The 17,307-nt window shown below is 40.0% G+C and overlaps 1 protein-coding gene across 5 annotated transcripts in view; it reads left to right on the top strand.

Annotated features, from left to right (window-relative positions):
• The window catches only part of GRHL2 (grainyhead like transcription factor 2), a 161,244-nt gene that overhangs the window by 115,589 nt on the left and 28,348 nt on the right, over positions 1-17,307 (top strand). For all 5 annotated transcript variants that reach the window (XM_032316956.1, XM_032316954.1, XM_032316955.1 and 2 more), the window contains exons 9-12: positions 3,985-4,143; positions 10,669-10,756; positions 11,202-11,341; positions 15,405-15,436. In XM_032316956.1, coding sequence (XP_032172847.1) covers positions 3,985-4,143; positions 10,669-10,756; positions 11,202-11,341; positions 15,405-15,436 — 419 coding nt within the window. The remainder of the gene's footprint in view (positions 1-3,984; positions 4,144-10,668; positions 10,757-11,201; positions 11,342-15,404; positions 15,437-17,307) is intronic.

The raw sequence follows: 17,307 nt of genomic DNA on the forward strand, positions 1-17,307 counted from the left end.
ACTGATTTGCTGACACAAAGTTGCGTTTCATACATTCTGGCCAAGATAACCCCATTGTCAGTAATAACAGTAACAGTAAAAGAAGTCAAGTGTTCCCAGGAAAGTTGCTTTTATTTGTTTGTTTGACCTTGAGATAGATCAGCATTTGATGAAGTTACTGTAATCTTTAGAACACCGTCATATTGCTTCTCTCTCCCCATGTAGATTTGATGTCTGTGATTACAGGACCGTAACTAGTGCATCCAAGCTGGTACTGAGCACAATCTCAGGAACACATTAGGTGTTTAAAAATACTTGTCTTGTGCATGAAAGTTCTCTGTAGCTAGGCAGCAGAGAGCATTCTCTGTCTGCTTTTACCCTGAAAGTTCCGGAGGAGAAACAGGCATGACATACTCGTTCTTAGTGCTCTCCATCACTCAGCTACCCTGCGTAACTTGACGTCTGCATTTTTAGTCATTGTTTTTTTCCTATCATTCCTAAATAATTCCTATCATTCCTAAATAAATAGTTTGTGGAGTCCACTGTCTCATCCCAGTGTCTGCGAGGGTTTTGTTTCACACATACAGGCCTTCCAGGTTCATACGTGCCTTCCAGCTGTGTTCTGTGTCCTCACTGCTTCTGTACACAGCTCTCTGTGGAGAGCCTTGACCACCCTGTGGTGCTTATAACTGGGTTACTCATCTGTCTTCCTCTTGGACTGCCCACTATGTGAGGCAGGGGTCTGGCTTTCTTCTGTCCCCTGTGTGTAATGTGTTTGACCCCCGATGGGCTTGTATTGATGTTTATAGGATGAATGAATAAGCAAATGAATAGAAACACTGAATGAATGAAATGAATTTATCCAGTGTTAGATCATCTCCAGGCACTTGTTTTTAGATGATGGCTGGAAAAGAGAGTCTGTGTTAACTAGCGTGTCACTAAGACCTTTCATCTTAGCCTTATTATTGATGTGGTGTTTTATACTGAGGTTCCCTCATTATCAAGTAAGAGTTCAAAAACAAAATTCAAAATGATCTTTATACAAGTTATAGCACTAAAAATGAGACATCTGCTTGTATAAATTACCAAAAGCCTACAGGCAATAGAGCTTGAAATGAGTTAGATCAGTTAGATCAGTCCTGGTAGTAAAATCAAAGATTTGAAAGGACTTTAAAATGTAGTTCATGCCAGTGGGTCTTTGCTTTTCCAGGGCTGTTCTTTTTGATATTGCTGTGACACACAAGATCAAGGGTTTGAAAGTGAATGAAAATTTCAGTGGGACCAAATAAAACCCAGGTCACATAATGCATCGATGAAACGGTTTTTAGAATACATAACTGTACAATTTAAGAATGAGTGCTTTAAAGTTTAATGTTAAACAAAAATAATAAATGTGGTATAAATGAAAAAAAAATGCTTGGGTGTTCCAAGAGACCACTTCTTTTTTTTTTTTTTTTTTATTCTTTTTTTTTCCATTTTATTTTATTTTATTTTATTTTATTTCTTTTCAGTGTTCCAGCATTCATTGTTTAGGCACCACACCCAGTGCACCATGCAATACGTGCCCTCATAATACCCACCACCAGGCTCACCCAGCCCTCCACCCTCCCTCTCCTCCCAAAACCTCAGTTTGTTTCTCAGAGTCCACAGTCTCTCATGGTTTGTCTCCCCCTCCGATTTCCCCCAACTCACTTCTCTCCATCTCACAGTGTCCTCCGTGTAATTGCTTATTGTTTATAAGTAAGTGAAACCAAATGATAATTGATTCTCTGCTTGGCTTATTTCACTCAGCATAATCTCCTCCAGTCCCGTCCATGTTGATACAAAAGTTGGGTATTCATCCTTTCTTTATGCATTCATCTGTTGAAGGTCATCCTGGCTCTTTCCACAGTTTGGCGACTGTGGCCATTGCTGCTATGAACATTGGGGTACATATGGCCCTTCTTTTCACTACATCTGTATCTTTGGGGTAAATACCCAGTAGTGCAATTGCAGGGTCATATGGTAGCCTATTTTTAATTTCTTAAGGAATCTCCACACTGTTTTCTGAAGTGGCTGCACCAACGGTGTAAGAGAGTTCCCCTTTCTCCACATCCTCTCCAACACTTGTTGTTTACTGTCTTGTTAATTTTGGCCATTCTAACTGGTGTAAGGTGGTATCTCAATGTGGTTTTGATTTGAATCTCCCTGAGGCTAATGATGATGAACATTTTTTCGTGCCTCTGTTAGCCATTTGTATGTCTTCTTTGGAGAAGTGTCTCTTCATGTCTTCTGCCCATTTTTTGACGTGATTATCTGATTTGTGTGTGTTGAGTTTGAGGAGTTCTTTATAAATCTTGGATATCAGCCCTTTGTCTGTAGTGTCATTTGCGAATATCTTCTCCCATTCCGTGGGCTGCCTCTGTTTTGTTGACTGTTTCCTTTGTTGTTTAGAAGCTTTTGATCTTGATGAAGTCCCAAAAGTTCATTTTTGCTTTTGTTTCCTTTGCCTTTGGAGACATATCTTGAAAGAAGGTGCTATGGCCTATGTCAAAGACACTACTGCCTGTGTTCTCCTCTAGGATTTTGATAGATTCCTGCCTCACATTGAGGTCTTTTATCCATTTCGAATTTATCTTTGTGTATGATGTAAGAGAATGCTCGAATTTCATTCCTCTACATGTAGCTGTCCAATTTTCCCAGCACCATTTATTGAAGAGACTGTCTTTTTTCCACTGTATATTTATTGATGTACTTACCACATAAATATAGGTAAATATGGGTGCTGAACCCATTCCTTTATTCCATGGTTAATCAACTGTAAATGATAAACCCACTGTGTAAAGTGAGGATAAAGTTAGTCATTTATGCTCTTCTATTTCTCCCAACATTTAAAGACAAATTATTATTTTTAGTTCTTCTCTTGGTCAGTGTTGTAATCTTTAATAATTTATTGAAGCTACCATTTTTTTTTGTCCATGTTATTTCTGTTATATCTCTTGATGCCCCTTGTTTTAAGATGAGGATACCAGTGAGTTTACAACATTTCCTCCGTCCTATTTTATGTCTTACCCTCCCTGGCTCTTCTTTTGCTTTTTCAGTAACCTAGAAGTATTTTAGTATTTACATTATGCCCTTCAGGGAAGGATTTTTAAAATGATCTAAAGGGAAAATTGAAAACCAAAGCCAATAAGTGACTTGTCTGAGACCCCTTAGCTAGTTAAGGTTAGAGCTGGAACTAAAGCTTAGGGCTTTCTGGGGGCGCCTGGCTGGCTCCTTTGGAGGAGCACGCGATTCTTGATCTCAGGGTCATGAGTTCAAGCCCACATTGGGGGTAGAGATTACTAAAAACATTAAATGAACTTGAAAAAATAGAAGTAAAAAAATAAAGCCTAAGGCCTTTGACTTCCGATCTCTAGGGGGTTTTCTACAGATAAACTCACTGTTTGATTCATCACGTATTTATTGAATGTGTGCCCTCCGCCACACACTATAGTAGATGCTACTAAGACAGAAGCATAGGAAATGGTCTCAAATCTCAAAGTTACTAGTGACGGAGGAAAAACAGATATATGAACAAATCCCTGTTTCAGTGAAGTAGTGTGCAAGGGAAAGTGCTATCGAGTTCTGTTTCTGGTTTTTGTTTTAACCCCACAGCTCAGAGATTTGAGAAAGTGATAAAATTAGAAGTGACGGCTTTAATATGTTGCAGAGAGAGTGTAATTACATATCCGATTTATGCATGTTTGAAGAATAAATAAGATTTTGCTGATACACTTGAAGGAGAGGATTGTCTATTTCTATTAAGATTTAATGCGAAAACAATTTTTATATATTTAAATGATAAATTATGTATTATATCATGTCTCATGGGCTCAACCTGTTGTTTCCGAGTATCCAGATATTTTTCAGTTGTCCTTAGATGATTGTGTAGTATTTTGACTCCAAGTCTAAGACTTACGCATTTTCTACTAGAACTTTTTTATGGTGACATGTGAACTTTTTCATTTCTTTTCCCACCCTCAGATTTTCATCACTGTGAATTGCCTGAGTACAGATTTCTCCTCCCAGAAAGGGGTGAAAGGACTTCCTTTGATGATTCAGATTGATACATACAGTTATAATAACCGTAGCAATAAACCCATTCATAGAGCTTACTGCCAGATCAAGGTCTTCTGCGACAAAGTGAGTAAAGATCATAAAGGTATCTTTGTTACTAGATGTTACTTTTAATGACATTTCCTCCTTGTCACCTTCTCTTTATAGTGGTGTCAAATTAATCACCTTGTCGAACACACTGGGAGTTGTAACCTTTCGTCTTCAATTCCTCTTAGATATCTAGGGAGTCATCAGTCGACTGTACTTTTTTTTTTTTTTAGTCAATCATTTTACTACTGATTTAATGGCTGATTGATATTGCACTGTGCTACTCACTTAGATAAATGAAATAACAGATTAATAGTTTTTACTGGGTATAGGCCTGTCCCAGAGCATATCATTATAACCTTTAATATTTTATGGGTTTTATTATTTTATGGGGTCTCATCCAGAGCTTTTTGGAATAGAAATGGCACCTATAAAATAAGTTCTTTAGTAAACATGCACTCAGGAGGAGATACAGCTTTTTAATCTCTCTGAATCCCAACATAAGAAGATAGAGCAATTAGAATAGCAAATCTTAAAATCCTGTGCTTATGTGACATGAGGTTTTTACAAATCCCAAATATGAGTGGGAGTAAACAGCAAGGAGTTTTGAGGCCTGTGCGATATCAGCATCATGAGGTGGAAAGCAGTGGTGCTACTTGATAACCAGAGAACAGGAAACCTACAAGATTGCCCCATGGTACCCACGAGAGAAGGAAGAGTGCCAGCTGAGGACAGCATGTGAAGCCGGGGTGGGAGAGTACGGATTTGTAGACTCCAGTTTGCTGTTGCTGGTAGAGGCAAAGGGATGGAACATTGAAGTGTTTGGGGCTCTAAGACCTCCAGAAAGTTAGAAATTTAAGTTCTCTTCTTTAAAGTTATAAATTAAAGTTTTCTATGGCAAAACTCTGCTCTGAGAAAAAGCTCCTGGGAGTAGAATCCAACTTGAATCGGACTCCCTCCACTCTTCCAAAACAAGGGGCGAAGGAAAGAAGTTCCAAATAAAAAGGACAAGGAGAAAGGATACAGGGTAGACAGATCTCAGGAAATACAGATTATTTTTTCTTTTTGGTCACTTTGTGAACACATTGGAAGAGAGAGCATGAGAGCCGTGAAGTCGGCAGAACTCTTGTTCCACTCATTTCCCTTAAAAATAACTATCAGAAAAGAAAAACAGTTGAATCCCATACAGTGTCTCATGAAGAAAAGAGATTAAGATCTGCTTGACTTCCTCGAGGACAGTGGGTACCTGCCCATGAAACAGATGATACCTACAGCTGAGTGTTCCAGAATGAGCTAAATGAAATTAAGAACATCACAGAAACCATGAAGAGTAATATAAATCACATAGAAAAATTCATGAGCTGTTTTGAAAATAGCTGTGATAGAATTCAAGAGAGAATTCAGAAATAAAAGATTAAAATATTTCAGAAGTAAAGACTACCTTAGAAGCAAAACAAGAATGAATGAATATACCAGGGAATGCCTTCAGAGGAATACAAGTTGAAAGGAGAAAAATTTTTAAAATCAAAAGGAATAAAAAATGAGAGACAAAAGAAAATAACAGATAGAAGACAGAGGTAAAGAAGATCCATTATTAGGAATCTTTGAGAGAGAAAACTAAAACAGTGGAGCAAAACAAATGCTTAAAATGATAAATCAGGAAAACTTTAAGTATAAACTATATGCATAAATAAATATGTGTATATTTAAGCAGCCTACTGCATACTTGGGAAAATTAACCCAGGATAATCAATACCTAGTTGTTAACCTATGAAACTATAAAGATATTCTTTGGGCATCTAAGTAAAATAGACTAGACTAGACTAGAATAGAACAAAAAGCCACTTTTTATCATCAGACTTTTATCATCAGACTTTTCAACAGCATTCTCAGGGTAGCCTCCCCAGTAGGCGGGCCTGTTAAGCCAGTAGACACAGTTGCTGTGTAAATGAGTAAACAGTAGGTGAGTTGCCAGAGTCATACAGCAAAAAAAGTAGGGGAGCTGGATGCAAATATGGGTCTGATTCCAAACCCATACTCCTTGAATGGATGAACAGCTGTACACATGGAAGCCAAAATGACAACTGATGATTCAAAACCTCAACCAAGAGCCAAGGTGTCCTTTAAAAACAAAAGGAAACATACAAAAATCAGTTTATATCTTCAATTCAGCATATTAAACATTAAAAAAGCATTTTCAAATGATGTACAACGTGGGATTTCTTAAGTACAAATGGGACAGCGTTTAAATGATTTGAATTCCCTCACTTTATTCCAAATACTTTAAGGGTCATTGTAGAATCCCACCTCCAGGAATCTCTTTCTTGGAAGTGAGGACTGGGATTAGGAGGGAGCAGGAAGGGAGGGAAGGATGTGATAGAGACTGGGTGCGGTCCATTTACCCTTACATTGCAGCTGGGATTGACCGTGGGAAAGAGAAGCTTGAAAGGATGCTCCTATAATATTTTTTTCCAACAATGTTGATATGACAAATACTAAAACTCAAAAAAAAAAAAAAAAAAGGAAAACCCAAGATGAATTGAGAGTGTTAACTTTGTTGTTCACCTGTGCACTAACACTCTAAGAAACTAGTGATGTCAAGTGTTGCCAGTGGTTGGTTTTAGTTTACTTATCCTGGTATTAAGGATAAGGAAGAAATTTCAGGCAGGGTGTATTAACCTTAACTGCTAGTCATTCTTCTAGTAAGCTGGATACCAAATCTTATGTTGTGATTTGCCGTATTTGCAGCTCTAATTTCAAAACCCAGGAAAAACTTCCTCCTGGGAGATTAAAAAGAGAAAAAGTTTAATTTTTCCACTTTTCAGATGGGTGTGTCAACGCAAATTATTTTGAATTCTTCTCTAACGTGAAAGAACTAAGAGCTGTTCCATTTTAAAATCATACGTTTTCCAGTCACAGTCAAGAATCTTTTTTTTTTTTTAAAGATTTTATTTATTTATCAGAGAGAGAGAGGGGGAGAGAGCGAGCACAGGCAGACAGAATGGCAGGCAGAGGCAGAGGGAGAAGCAGGCTCCCTGCTGAGCAAGGAGCCCGATGTGGGACTCAATCCCAGGACGCTGGGATCATGACCTGAGCCGAAGGCAGCTGCTTAACCATCTGAGCCACCCAGGCGTCCCCACAGTCAAGAATCTTAAACAGATGGAATTCTGCACTATTTATAGTTCTCCAGCTTGCTTTATAATTAACACACCTGTGAGAATCAAAGACCTTCTCTAATTTTTTTTTTGATATTATGATACCTCTATGGAAATACAAGTTTTTGCCTTAAAAAAAAAATTGGGATCTGTCTGTATATCTACCTATATTAATACCTATGACTGTGTCTTTATATCTGTATTTAATTACTCCCATTATCTTTCCTGAAAAACAAGAATTATAGTACTATAAATAGTAAGTACGTATTGTACAAAACTTGAGAAATAAAGCAATGTTCTTTTTTTATAATAGTTTTTTTCCCTTTATTAATTTCTGTTTGAAAAGATCTTGGAGATGACGACTATTGAAGATTATGAAAAGCTAAAGGTACTCCTGCAAACCATCTTGGTACCTTGGCCAACTTTCAACTGGTTATAGACACATTTTTAAAATAAATTTAAGAGAAATTATTTAAGTATCCAATAAAACAAAGATAGCCATTATCTCTCAAGAGGTGGCAAAAATGATCACAATATAATCAGGAAATCTTGAGGTGTATTTTTTCAATCTAACACTCCAAAGTGAGCATTTAGTTAGAGGAAATTATTTTCAAATGATAAATCTGGTCTTTGTAGCAAATTACACTGTTCTGGAAGAACTAGACTTTTCTGTACTTTGATAAGAGTGGAAAGATCTTTTAGAAGGTTTAGGTCACAGATAATCAAAGGAAGTAAAGGAATTCATGGAAGGTCATGTTCAAGGAAACTTTCTCCATCTTAATTAAATATATCTCAGCTTCCCTGGGTCATTACGAAGTCAAAGCTTTATTTTAGAAATAGGATTGTGGTTCTCCTAAAGATGTTTGGATACTATCCAAACTTGTTTTGTCATACTGATACCTGAGCATTCTGGACAGATGGTATTTTATATAGACATGGCACCAAGAGTAGGCAGTATGGGAAGCCACTGTAGGTTTTATGTTAATCCATTTGGTTTGGCATATCCAAGAATGCCTGTAAAATAATAAGCAGGTAACTTTATTGCCTAAAAGTTGACACTGAACATATGTAAAGTCTTGAAACAAATTAATTGCAGGCTTTTTCTTCAAAGTAATAGTACAAAATAAAACAAGAATTTAGAAATAAAACTGCTTGGCAAACCTTGGGGTCTATCTTCCGTGAGTTATAATTTATATAGATAGGAAAAGTTGTATGTTTTTATTTATATTAAATAGTATATTGTGCAGAACTCCTAGTACATAGAAAGACGTCTTATGGACCCAACAAAAAATGAGTAATAGGAGACTTTTGCTTATATCTCACACCAATTTCAACAAGGCAATGTCTATACATTTAACACTTTATTTTCCCAAAATATTATATGTTATCTAGATACAAAAACTCTGCAAAACCTTAATATATCATGAAAAAACTTCCAAAGGATATATTTCTGTATTTTATCTCCCTCGTGCTCTGGATTTCCATGGTTTATAATTATCCATGACAATTCAAAACTTAAAAGTGAAGCCCTATAAAATAATTACTCCCTTTTGGTAGTAAGAAGATTTTTGACATAAAAACATATTTAAGATATCTGGTTAAACTACTCTATCTGTCCAGATCTTATCTAGGTAAAGCTCTTAGAACTCACCTGGCACAGAATAAGTGCTGTGTAAATATTAGCTATAATTACCCATTTTTCAAGAATTACCTCTAGTGTTATCTCCTTATGATGCCTTCATTGCCCACAAATCTCCAAATCTCTTGTGCTGTGCATTTACTTCGGCCAGAATAGGGAATCGGCTTTTTTTTTTTTTAAGCCAATTTAATAAAACATTTGTCTCAGTGTTTTAATTCAAAGTTTTGTATATCTTTTTCTGTGAAGTGCCTATTTCATGACTCTTGTCCATTTTTTAAATTGGTGCATTAGTTGTCTTTTTAAAGTTGAATCATTATTTATATTAAGGATTTAGTACTTTTTTAAAAAAGATTTTATTAATTTATTTGACAGAGAGAGATTGAGAGACAGCAAGAGAGGGGAACATAAGCACAGGGAGGGGGAGAGGGAGAAGCAGGCTTCCTGTAGAGCAGGGAGCTCAATGTGGGGCTCGATCTCAGGACCCTGGGATCATGATCCAGGCCGAAGGCAGATGCTTAATGACTGAGCTACCCAGATGCCCCAAGGATTTAGTACTTTATATGATATTTTTTTGCAGATATTTTCACCATTTTTTTCTTTGCCTATTAATGTTTTTTGTTGTTGTTTGTTTGGGGTGTTTTGTTTTGTTTTGTTTTGTTTTTTGCCTAACAGGTTTAATTTTTACATTTTCAAATCTAACTTTTTGTCTTGTGGGATGAGTTAGGGGCAACTTTTAGTTAGCGGTTGTCAGCCAGTATGTGCTTCTCCCTTCCTTACATGTACTGTCACAAAGGGCAGGAACTGTCAATGCGTATCTGAAATCTAGGGGAGGAGTCTAGTCTGGGGTGTTTATCTGGATGTCACCTGTCTAGGGCATCATGGAAATATGGGTGCGGGTGAACTCTTCTCCAGCAAGAATGGAGAGAAAGAAAGGAAAAGAAAACCTTTGGGACATAGGTATTGAGAGTGAGAAGAGGAAAATGAGTTGGCAAATTTGACACATTAGAGTGACAATAATAAGAGTCAGAGAATCCTTGAAGGCCAAGAAGGAAAGAGATGTAAAGTGATGGTTGATTGGTTAAGTAAGGAGTGGGATCTGGCAGGAGAAGCCAATGAAGAGGTCAGTACTAGAAACCGAGGAGCAAAAAAGAGGTGAAGAGACCAAACTTCTTTCTACCTGGCTGAACAAGTCTATCTCCAAGCACTTATGAACACGTTAAAACAAAAACCAAAATCCTACTTGTCTGTCCGAAGCAATCATACATATTGTGTATTTCCTTAGGCCCTCCCTCATACTGTAATGGTGTTTGTAAAAGTTCCATGACAATGAGAAAGGGAAAATTTTATAGGGAATTCACATTCAACTTCAATGCTCTCTCTGTGCCTAGGAATGATGTTAACAGGCCAATGCTTTATCTTAATGACATTTTATTATAATCCCTAAGGTTACTTAATCGACCTCACTGGGGTAGGAACCTGGGCCTGGTCTTTCTGTGCGAATTCAAAATTGAAGTTGTATATATAGGCAGGAATTCAAAACAGGGGGAAATAGGGAAGAAGTGGAATCCCTCGGAGGTCGAAATGTAGTACAGACTAAGGATCTGTCTCAGCCTTCAGAACCTTGGCCTGACCTCCCTAGGGGCACAGAAATGGGGCCGCCTGCTCTCTCCCTTTACCCCTGCTTTGTTTCTTATCCTACAGACTTGTCTGTGGATGCTGTTTTTGCATGCTCTGATAACATAGCTGGCATTGTTTGCTTTTCCCTGTTAGGGAGCAGAAAGGAAAATCCGAGACGAAGAGAGGAAGCAGAACAGGAAGAAGGGGAAAGGCCAGGCCTCCCAAACCCAGTGCAACAACTGTGAGTGTTGCTGAGGAGGGGTGGGCTCTGCTCAGGCCATGTCTCCTCAGGGGGACAGGTGGGAAGAAGTGGGTGGTGGGCAAAATGATGGGTGTGGGAGGGATGGCCAGCTTTTCCCTAGCCACGAAGACTGGGTGACTTGTGTCTCTGAAAAGCAAATGGTATCCCACGATCACGGATTGTTTGTGCTGGGAGGGACTTTGTAATATCACAGAGCCCAACATCTTCCTCCTCCAGATGAGGAATCTAGGCATGAGAGGTTCTATTTCCAGAGTGCTCGCCCAGATCTCACGCGCTTTCTGTTGGTTTGGCAGTGGGAGATGGGGCGATTGTAAAATGTGTTCACATCTGTGGCTTTTGGAAAGCTTCAGAGGGAACAAGAGGGAACTCAGACCAGGGCTTACAGCTGAGAGCTCCTAGTCACACATAACCCTCTCACGTCCAGCCTCTGATGGGAAGCTGGCAGCGCTGCCTTTACAGAAGAAGAGCGACATCACCTACTTCAAAACCATGCCTGACCTGCACTCCCAGCCGGTGCTGTTCATACCCGATGTTCACTTCGCAAACCTGCAGAGGACGGGACAGGTAGGCTCTACCTGCTAACATACACCTGCCCTCCCTCCCCGGGCCAGTGGATCCTTAAGACTGAATCACTGTCAGGCAGTGTTGACCTTGAAAATAACCTTTGCACTCCCTGTGTTGCCTGAAAAGCCAGTCATTCCCTAAGAAAGTGGATTTGTATAGAAAGGAATGTCTCAGCAGAGGAAACTCACTTAGTAAGGGGAAGAAGAGAGTGAGCGATAGTGGTGAAGTGTTGACAAAGCAGTGAAAGCGGAAGAAAGTAAGGAGGCTGATAAACTTAGAGAAGTTTTGCGCGGTTTCAGGCTGTCCTTTGGGCCTGTGGAATAGCCTGGTGCAACAGAGCTCCATCTAATGGTGGAAAATTGAACTGTACCCAAAGCTTCAGAAAGTTGCCCAAGAGGAAATTTTTTGATTACATAAAATCGTATCAACAATTTTCCCCCTAGTAAATTAGCAGTTCCCATTGAATACATAAATCACTCCACACCAAAAGAAAAACGAGATTGTAGACAAGCCTTTTTAAAAGTAATTCTTGTCTTCTGGTTATATCTACAAGCAAAGTTAAAGAGCTAAAATTAAAAATAACATAAACACCCAGTAATCAACTCAGTATGGTAGCTCAAGTTGATGAAATAGTAGGTGTCCACTAAAATTATAATTATGTAAATTATGTAGCAATATAGGAACTAGTTACAATAACATTTAGTGCAAGAAAAAATTAGCATACCCTTTTGTGTCTATACTGTGATTCTAGACATATATCTGAACTTGAATGTAACAAAAATTGTAACATTTGATGTTAAGTGATGGATGATTTTTTCTTTTTTAAATATTTTTAGTATTATTTATTTTATGTGATAAATTAGAGTTGTAAAAAAATGTACTTGCCTAGCATTAGCCTGATTTGTCCTTCAATAAATCAGTCGGGTTTTAGTGAATCTTGTGTGGGTTAGCTTTCTTTTAAACTCAAAATCCTCCAAGGAAAAGTTTGTTTTGAGAAATGAGGCATATTGACATACTCAAGTTTTTCTCGCATTCTGAATGTTCAGACACTCAGTGGAATTGACCTTAGTCAGGAGAGGACATCATTATTGGCTCAACTTGCTCTTTCTGAAGAATATATTGTCCTTCCCCGTGTTGTTGCATTATAGGTATGAAACAAAGCAGTTACAACAAGCGAGGGTTCTTTGTTGCTGTTCATGACAGAACATGGTTACAAAATCCAACTAGTGTTTTCTTAGAGTGCATTCCACTAAAAACTAATTTTAACAATCTCATCCTGTCTTACTTGTTTGATAGGAACAAGGTCACAAGGGAGAAAGAATAATGTTAAGATTTATCAAGCTATGAGGGCCAGCACCTCATTTTAATTTATTTTTTTAATTCCCAAGAGTTTGGTGATTTGTTCATTTACCGTCTTAGCCCCATAGGATTTTATGAAGCTGGGTATCCGTACTTTCCAGAAGAAGGGGTAATTCAAATTGTTCTTAATGTTTACCGTCATGATTCTGGCTTCGGCTCTGTGTCAAAGCTGACAGCCTGACCTGTTCTCTTGGCAACGTTTCCCTGAAAAATACAAAGCTGTAAATAAATCTTCAGAGGAAAATTGACCAAATCTGTGAGTCTTCTGGCCTCACTTGGCCTCTCCATGTCCGAACTGTGTTCCTAGCCTGTGGCCAAATCAGAAGGAAAATGTAGCCTGTATAGTTTATTAGGTTTTTCTGGGGTTTTTTGTTTGTTTCTTTTCTTTTTAAATTTTATTTTACAGTTTATTTGGTTTTAGCATTTGCAGAGCAGCTCACTCAGCACCCCTAGGTCATGGGCAAAGTTCAGTTCTGCAGTCTGGGGTCACCCTGGCAGAGCCCTCAGGCTTCCCCTGTGGCTGTGGAGCCAGAGTGAAGGGGGTCAGCGAGGGAGCCTGCTGAAGCTCTGGGCAAGGAAGGAGCACAGTCAGCTGTGCTCTGGAACAATGCGAGAATAGTCCATGGTTGATCCACTTACTTGGTTGGCCCAAGGACAGGAGCACCTACAGTGTGGCTGGTTGGGACTTAAAATCTGCCTTTTCTTCTAAGAGCTAGAAAGCGGGGAGATGGGTCCAGAGGCAGAGCTAGAAAGTAGGGAGACGGGTTCAGAGGCAGGAGGGAAGAGGACTGTGCCATGATGACAGAAGTGGGTGTGGGGAGGTGTCTCATTTTGACATGCAAAACAAGATCCAGCTGTGGCAGGTCAAGTCCCAGATGGTGACTGGGGCTTTTCCCTGGAATGCCTTTAAAAACAGGAGCTTGGGAGAAATTGTGAGATACAGAGGCATCATCCTTCTGATTGGACTTCCTCAAGGCACCTGAACCCAAGGAGGACTTGGCTCTTCCCTCATACCCTCAAGAGCAGTCTTCCCTGTTATAGTTTGTAAACCACCTTCCCCAAAACCACGGGCGTGCTTGATAAGAATTCAGGTTCCCAAGTTCCATTCCTAGTGTTTTGAATCAAAATCTCTGAAGAGGGTTCCATATTTTTTATGCACTCTAAAGTTTGAGAAACACTCTCTAAAAATTAAATTCATATCACTAAGCCCTAGAGCCAACAAGGAAGATGCAGTGGCCACTGTATGAGAGAAATGACAGTGCAAGGTCCGGGATAGGGACAGTGTGGTAGAGGCCATTCAGGAGGGCAGGAAAACACTTAAGTGAAGGCTGCTTCATTTCAGGGTCACCAGTCAACTTTGCAGAGCCCTCCATGACCCTGTCACACAGAGAGGGCAGATGTGTTACGCTGCATTTAAAGAAACTAGCAAAAAGCAGGCCAACGTCAGGATGTTTTTCCCCAAAAATCCAGTTTTGTGGCCAGTGCTGTGGGCCAGGCTCCCTGACTTATGTGGGCCATTCCATATGCACCTAAATAGACAGTCCCATTTCTAGAACATCACCGAGGCGGAAACTCCAGTGCCACATTGAAGCCTGGGGTATGGCGGAAGAAAACAGCTAACCTTTGCTGCTTTCTGTTAAAAAGGAACACAGTACACAATACCACAATAGACATAAACAGTTTTAAGAGGGTAAGTTCCCTGTGGAAATCTTACTAATGACTAGAGTGGCTCATGCCCAAGGAGTCCTGGGTGGCCGGCTCTGTTATGCCATGAAGTCGGAGAGTGACAGCATCCTAGGCACTGCCAGGAGCCTTTGAGAAGTGCATCTGCATCGGCAGAGACTACTGAAGTTAAAATGTAAATGTCTGATGCTAACTTGGGTCTCGCCCTTCACCAGAACAAAGATGATCCCGAAACACGTATATGAAGCTCAAGAAAGGTCATGTTCATAAATCATTGGGTCACGTGGACCTACATGCATACCAGGTCCCCTCTGTAGTTCTGTAGTTTCATAAAATAATAAGGATGCTTTATAGTTTCTCTAAATCTGATTCTGCCTGCCACAGGGCTGACCACTGAAAGGAATCTGTTCTCAGAAGTCTGGCCTGGAGCACCTCCTAGAGCTACATGGCCTTTCCCCAGCCTGAGGACAATTGACTTTAAATGTCTTTGTTTATGGGATGCCAGAAAGGCCCAGGCCCTTTCAGGGAACCAACAGAGAGGCCTGGGGTTACTGCCGCACTGCCCTGGGACTCTTGCTCCTGTCCCTTCCCTAGAGCACAGTATCTGTCGTCAGCTCACCTCTGGACCCGATGGGATTGGCTACTCACAGGCCTTGCTCCAGAGCCTTTCTAAACAATGATTTGTAGATCCTGCTAAAGTAGACCTTTAATATCAAAAGCAAGGGCTGGCTTAAAACTGTAAGTAATCTGATCAGAATGACATGAGCTAGAAATAATCAGATTTCCAATTTGACTTCCTTAAAATCTAAGAAATAACCTTAGGGAGAATGTGGGGTTAAAGTTGTATTTCCTTGGACATGCGCGCGCGTGTGCGCGCACACACACGCACACACAGCGTCATGACACAGATTTGCCTAGCGTCTTCTTTAAGACAGAGTGAGAGCCCAGGAAAGTCTGGATCCCATGATACATTTCCAGTTCTTGGTCTGACCTACAGTAAGCCTGTTGTTTTTCCCCACAGGTGTATTACAACACGGATGATGAACGAGAAGGGTAAGACGCTCAGTTCTTCGCCTTGCGTCCAGAGTCAGTTCGTGGCTGTAGAAATGGCTCTTGGAGCACAGGATAACCGTGGGCTTCGAGCTGAGAAATGAGAAAGGCTTGACCCTGGGGCTGTCTCAGAGGAAGGCTAGGGAAATGCTGTTCTCCTTCCGACCTTTCTTTATCTCTCTTCTTTCTGTGATCTGCCTTTGAATAACTAGCTATTTTTCCAAGTGACCCATCGCTTAGATTTTGCCTTTTCACCAGTAATCCAACTACTGTCATCTCTGGCCCCAACACACGATCAGGGTGAGCGTGGGGTGAGAGCCAGGGAGACCGCCTGCCCTGCCTAGGCAGTAGTGCTCAGGTCACCCACGTGAATCTCTTCAAGCCCTCACTGTGGGAGATGGCCCAGGGCTAGTGGCGAGGCTAGTGTGAATGAAGCTAGGGAGGCTGAGAACCTAGTCACCGTCTTTGGGATTGTCCGTAAGGAAGGGTTTACATGGGGTCACTAAGACTCCCAAGTGTCTTGCACATCGAGTTTCTACATAGTGCTTTCTGTGCATTTGCTCGTTTTATATACTCCTGGAATTTTAGAAACAAAAGGGAATCTTCAAGGTCATTTAGCTGACCCTCTCTTCTAAGCAGTGTAACGCAGTACCCCACATTTTTGATAGGGAGTCAGGCAGCTTCTACTTGGACACTCTCACTGAATGTAAGACAGTTCTGACACCATTGGACAGTGGCAGCTCTCAGAAAGTTCTTTTGTTGAACTGATGTCTGCCTTCACCCACTGACTAGAGTTCTGCTCTAGAGAAGCCCCATCCATTTCTCTTCATTCAAATATAGTTTTATATCTCAAGCTCCCCACTCCAGAAGATACCACCAAATTTTTGTTTGTTTCCCTAGAACTGGCTCTCAGAAATAAATATCTGTTCTCAACCATATAAGTTGGAGATTATACTGGGATAATTTCTTCTTGTGACCTGGACCCTTTTTCCTCTTAAAGCAACCTAGAACTACATTCATTTTTCAATATCCTATGTTTATTACATATATACCACTAAAATCTTGGTTTGCATTCTGTCTGTGTAACTGAAGTCTTCAGATCATTTTATTCAGACTGTAGTCAAACCGGGGCTTCCCTGTGCTTAAGCAGTTAGTATAATTATTTATAAAACATTTCTCAGTGAAGTAAGTGGAGCAGATATCGCTGAGTTCATTTCCTAGAGCAGAGTTTGGTAAACTACAGTCTGAGGGCCAAGTCAGCCCATTACCTGTTTTTGAACAGTCCGTAAACGTTGTTTTTTTCTTTTTCCTTTTTAAGTAGGCTTCATGCCTAGCGTAGTGCCCGGGACAGGGTTTGAACTCACGACACTGAGATCAGGACCTGAACTGAGATCAAGAGTTGAATGCTTCACCACCTGAGCCATCTAGGCACCCCATCTGCAAACATGTTTAAATGGTCCAAAAAAAAAAAAAAAAAAAATCCAAAAGAAGAATAATATTGTGTGACAAGTGAAAATTAAATGAGATTCAAGTGTCCCTAAAGTTTCATTGGAACATAGCCATGTTAATTCCATTATGTCTTGTCTGCGGCTGCCTTCCTACTGCAACATCGGAGCTGACTAGTTGCAACACAGACCCGTGTAGGCTGGAAAGCCTAAATACTCATTAATCTGGCCCTTTACATAGGAAAAAGTGTGCCACCCTCTGGTGAGGTAGAGAAGCTCAAAGGACACAGAATTCCCCAGCTGGTTAGGTGCAGAACCTTGCCCAGCACCTGACCTCTAAATTCAGAGTTCTGAATTTTCTAAATACCTAATTAGATTGTTCTTTTTATCTTGGCACACAGGTAATAGATCCCCAGTGGCTGGAAGGAG

Source organism: Mustela erminea, chromosome 16 (genome assembly GCF_009829155.1).
Source record: "Mustela erminea isolate mMusErm1 chromosome 16, mMusErm1.Pri, whole genome shotgun sequence".
Classification (NCBI taxonomy): Eukaryota; Metazoa; Chordata; class Mammalia; order Carnivora; family Mustelidae; genus Mustela; species Mustela erminea.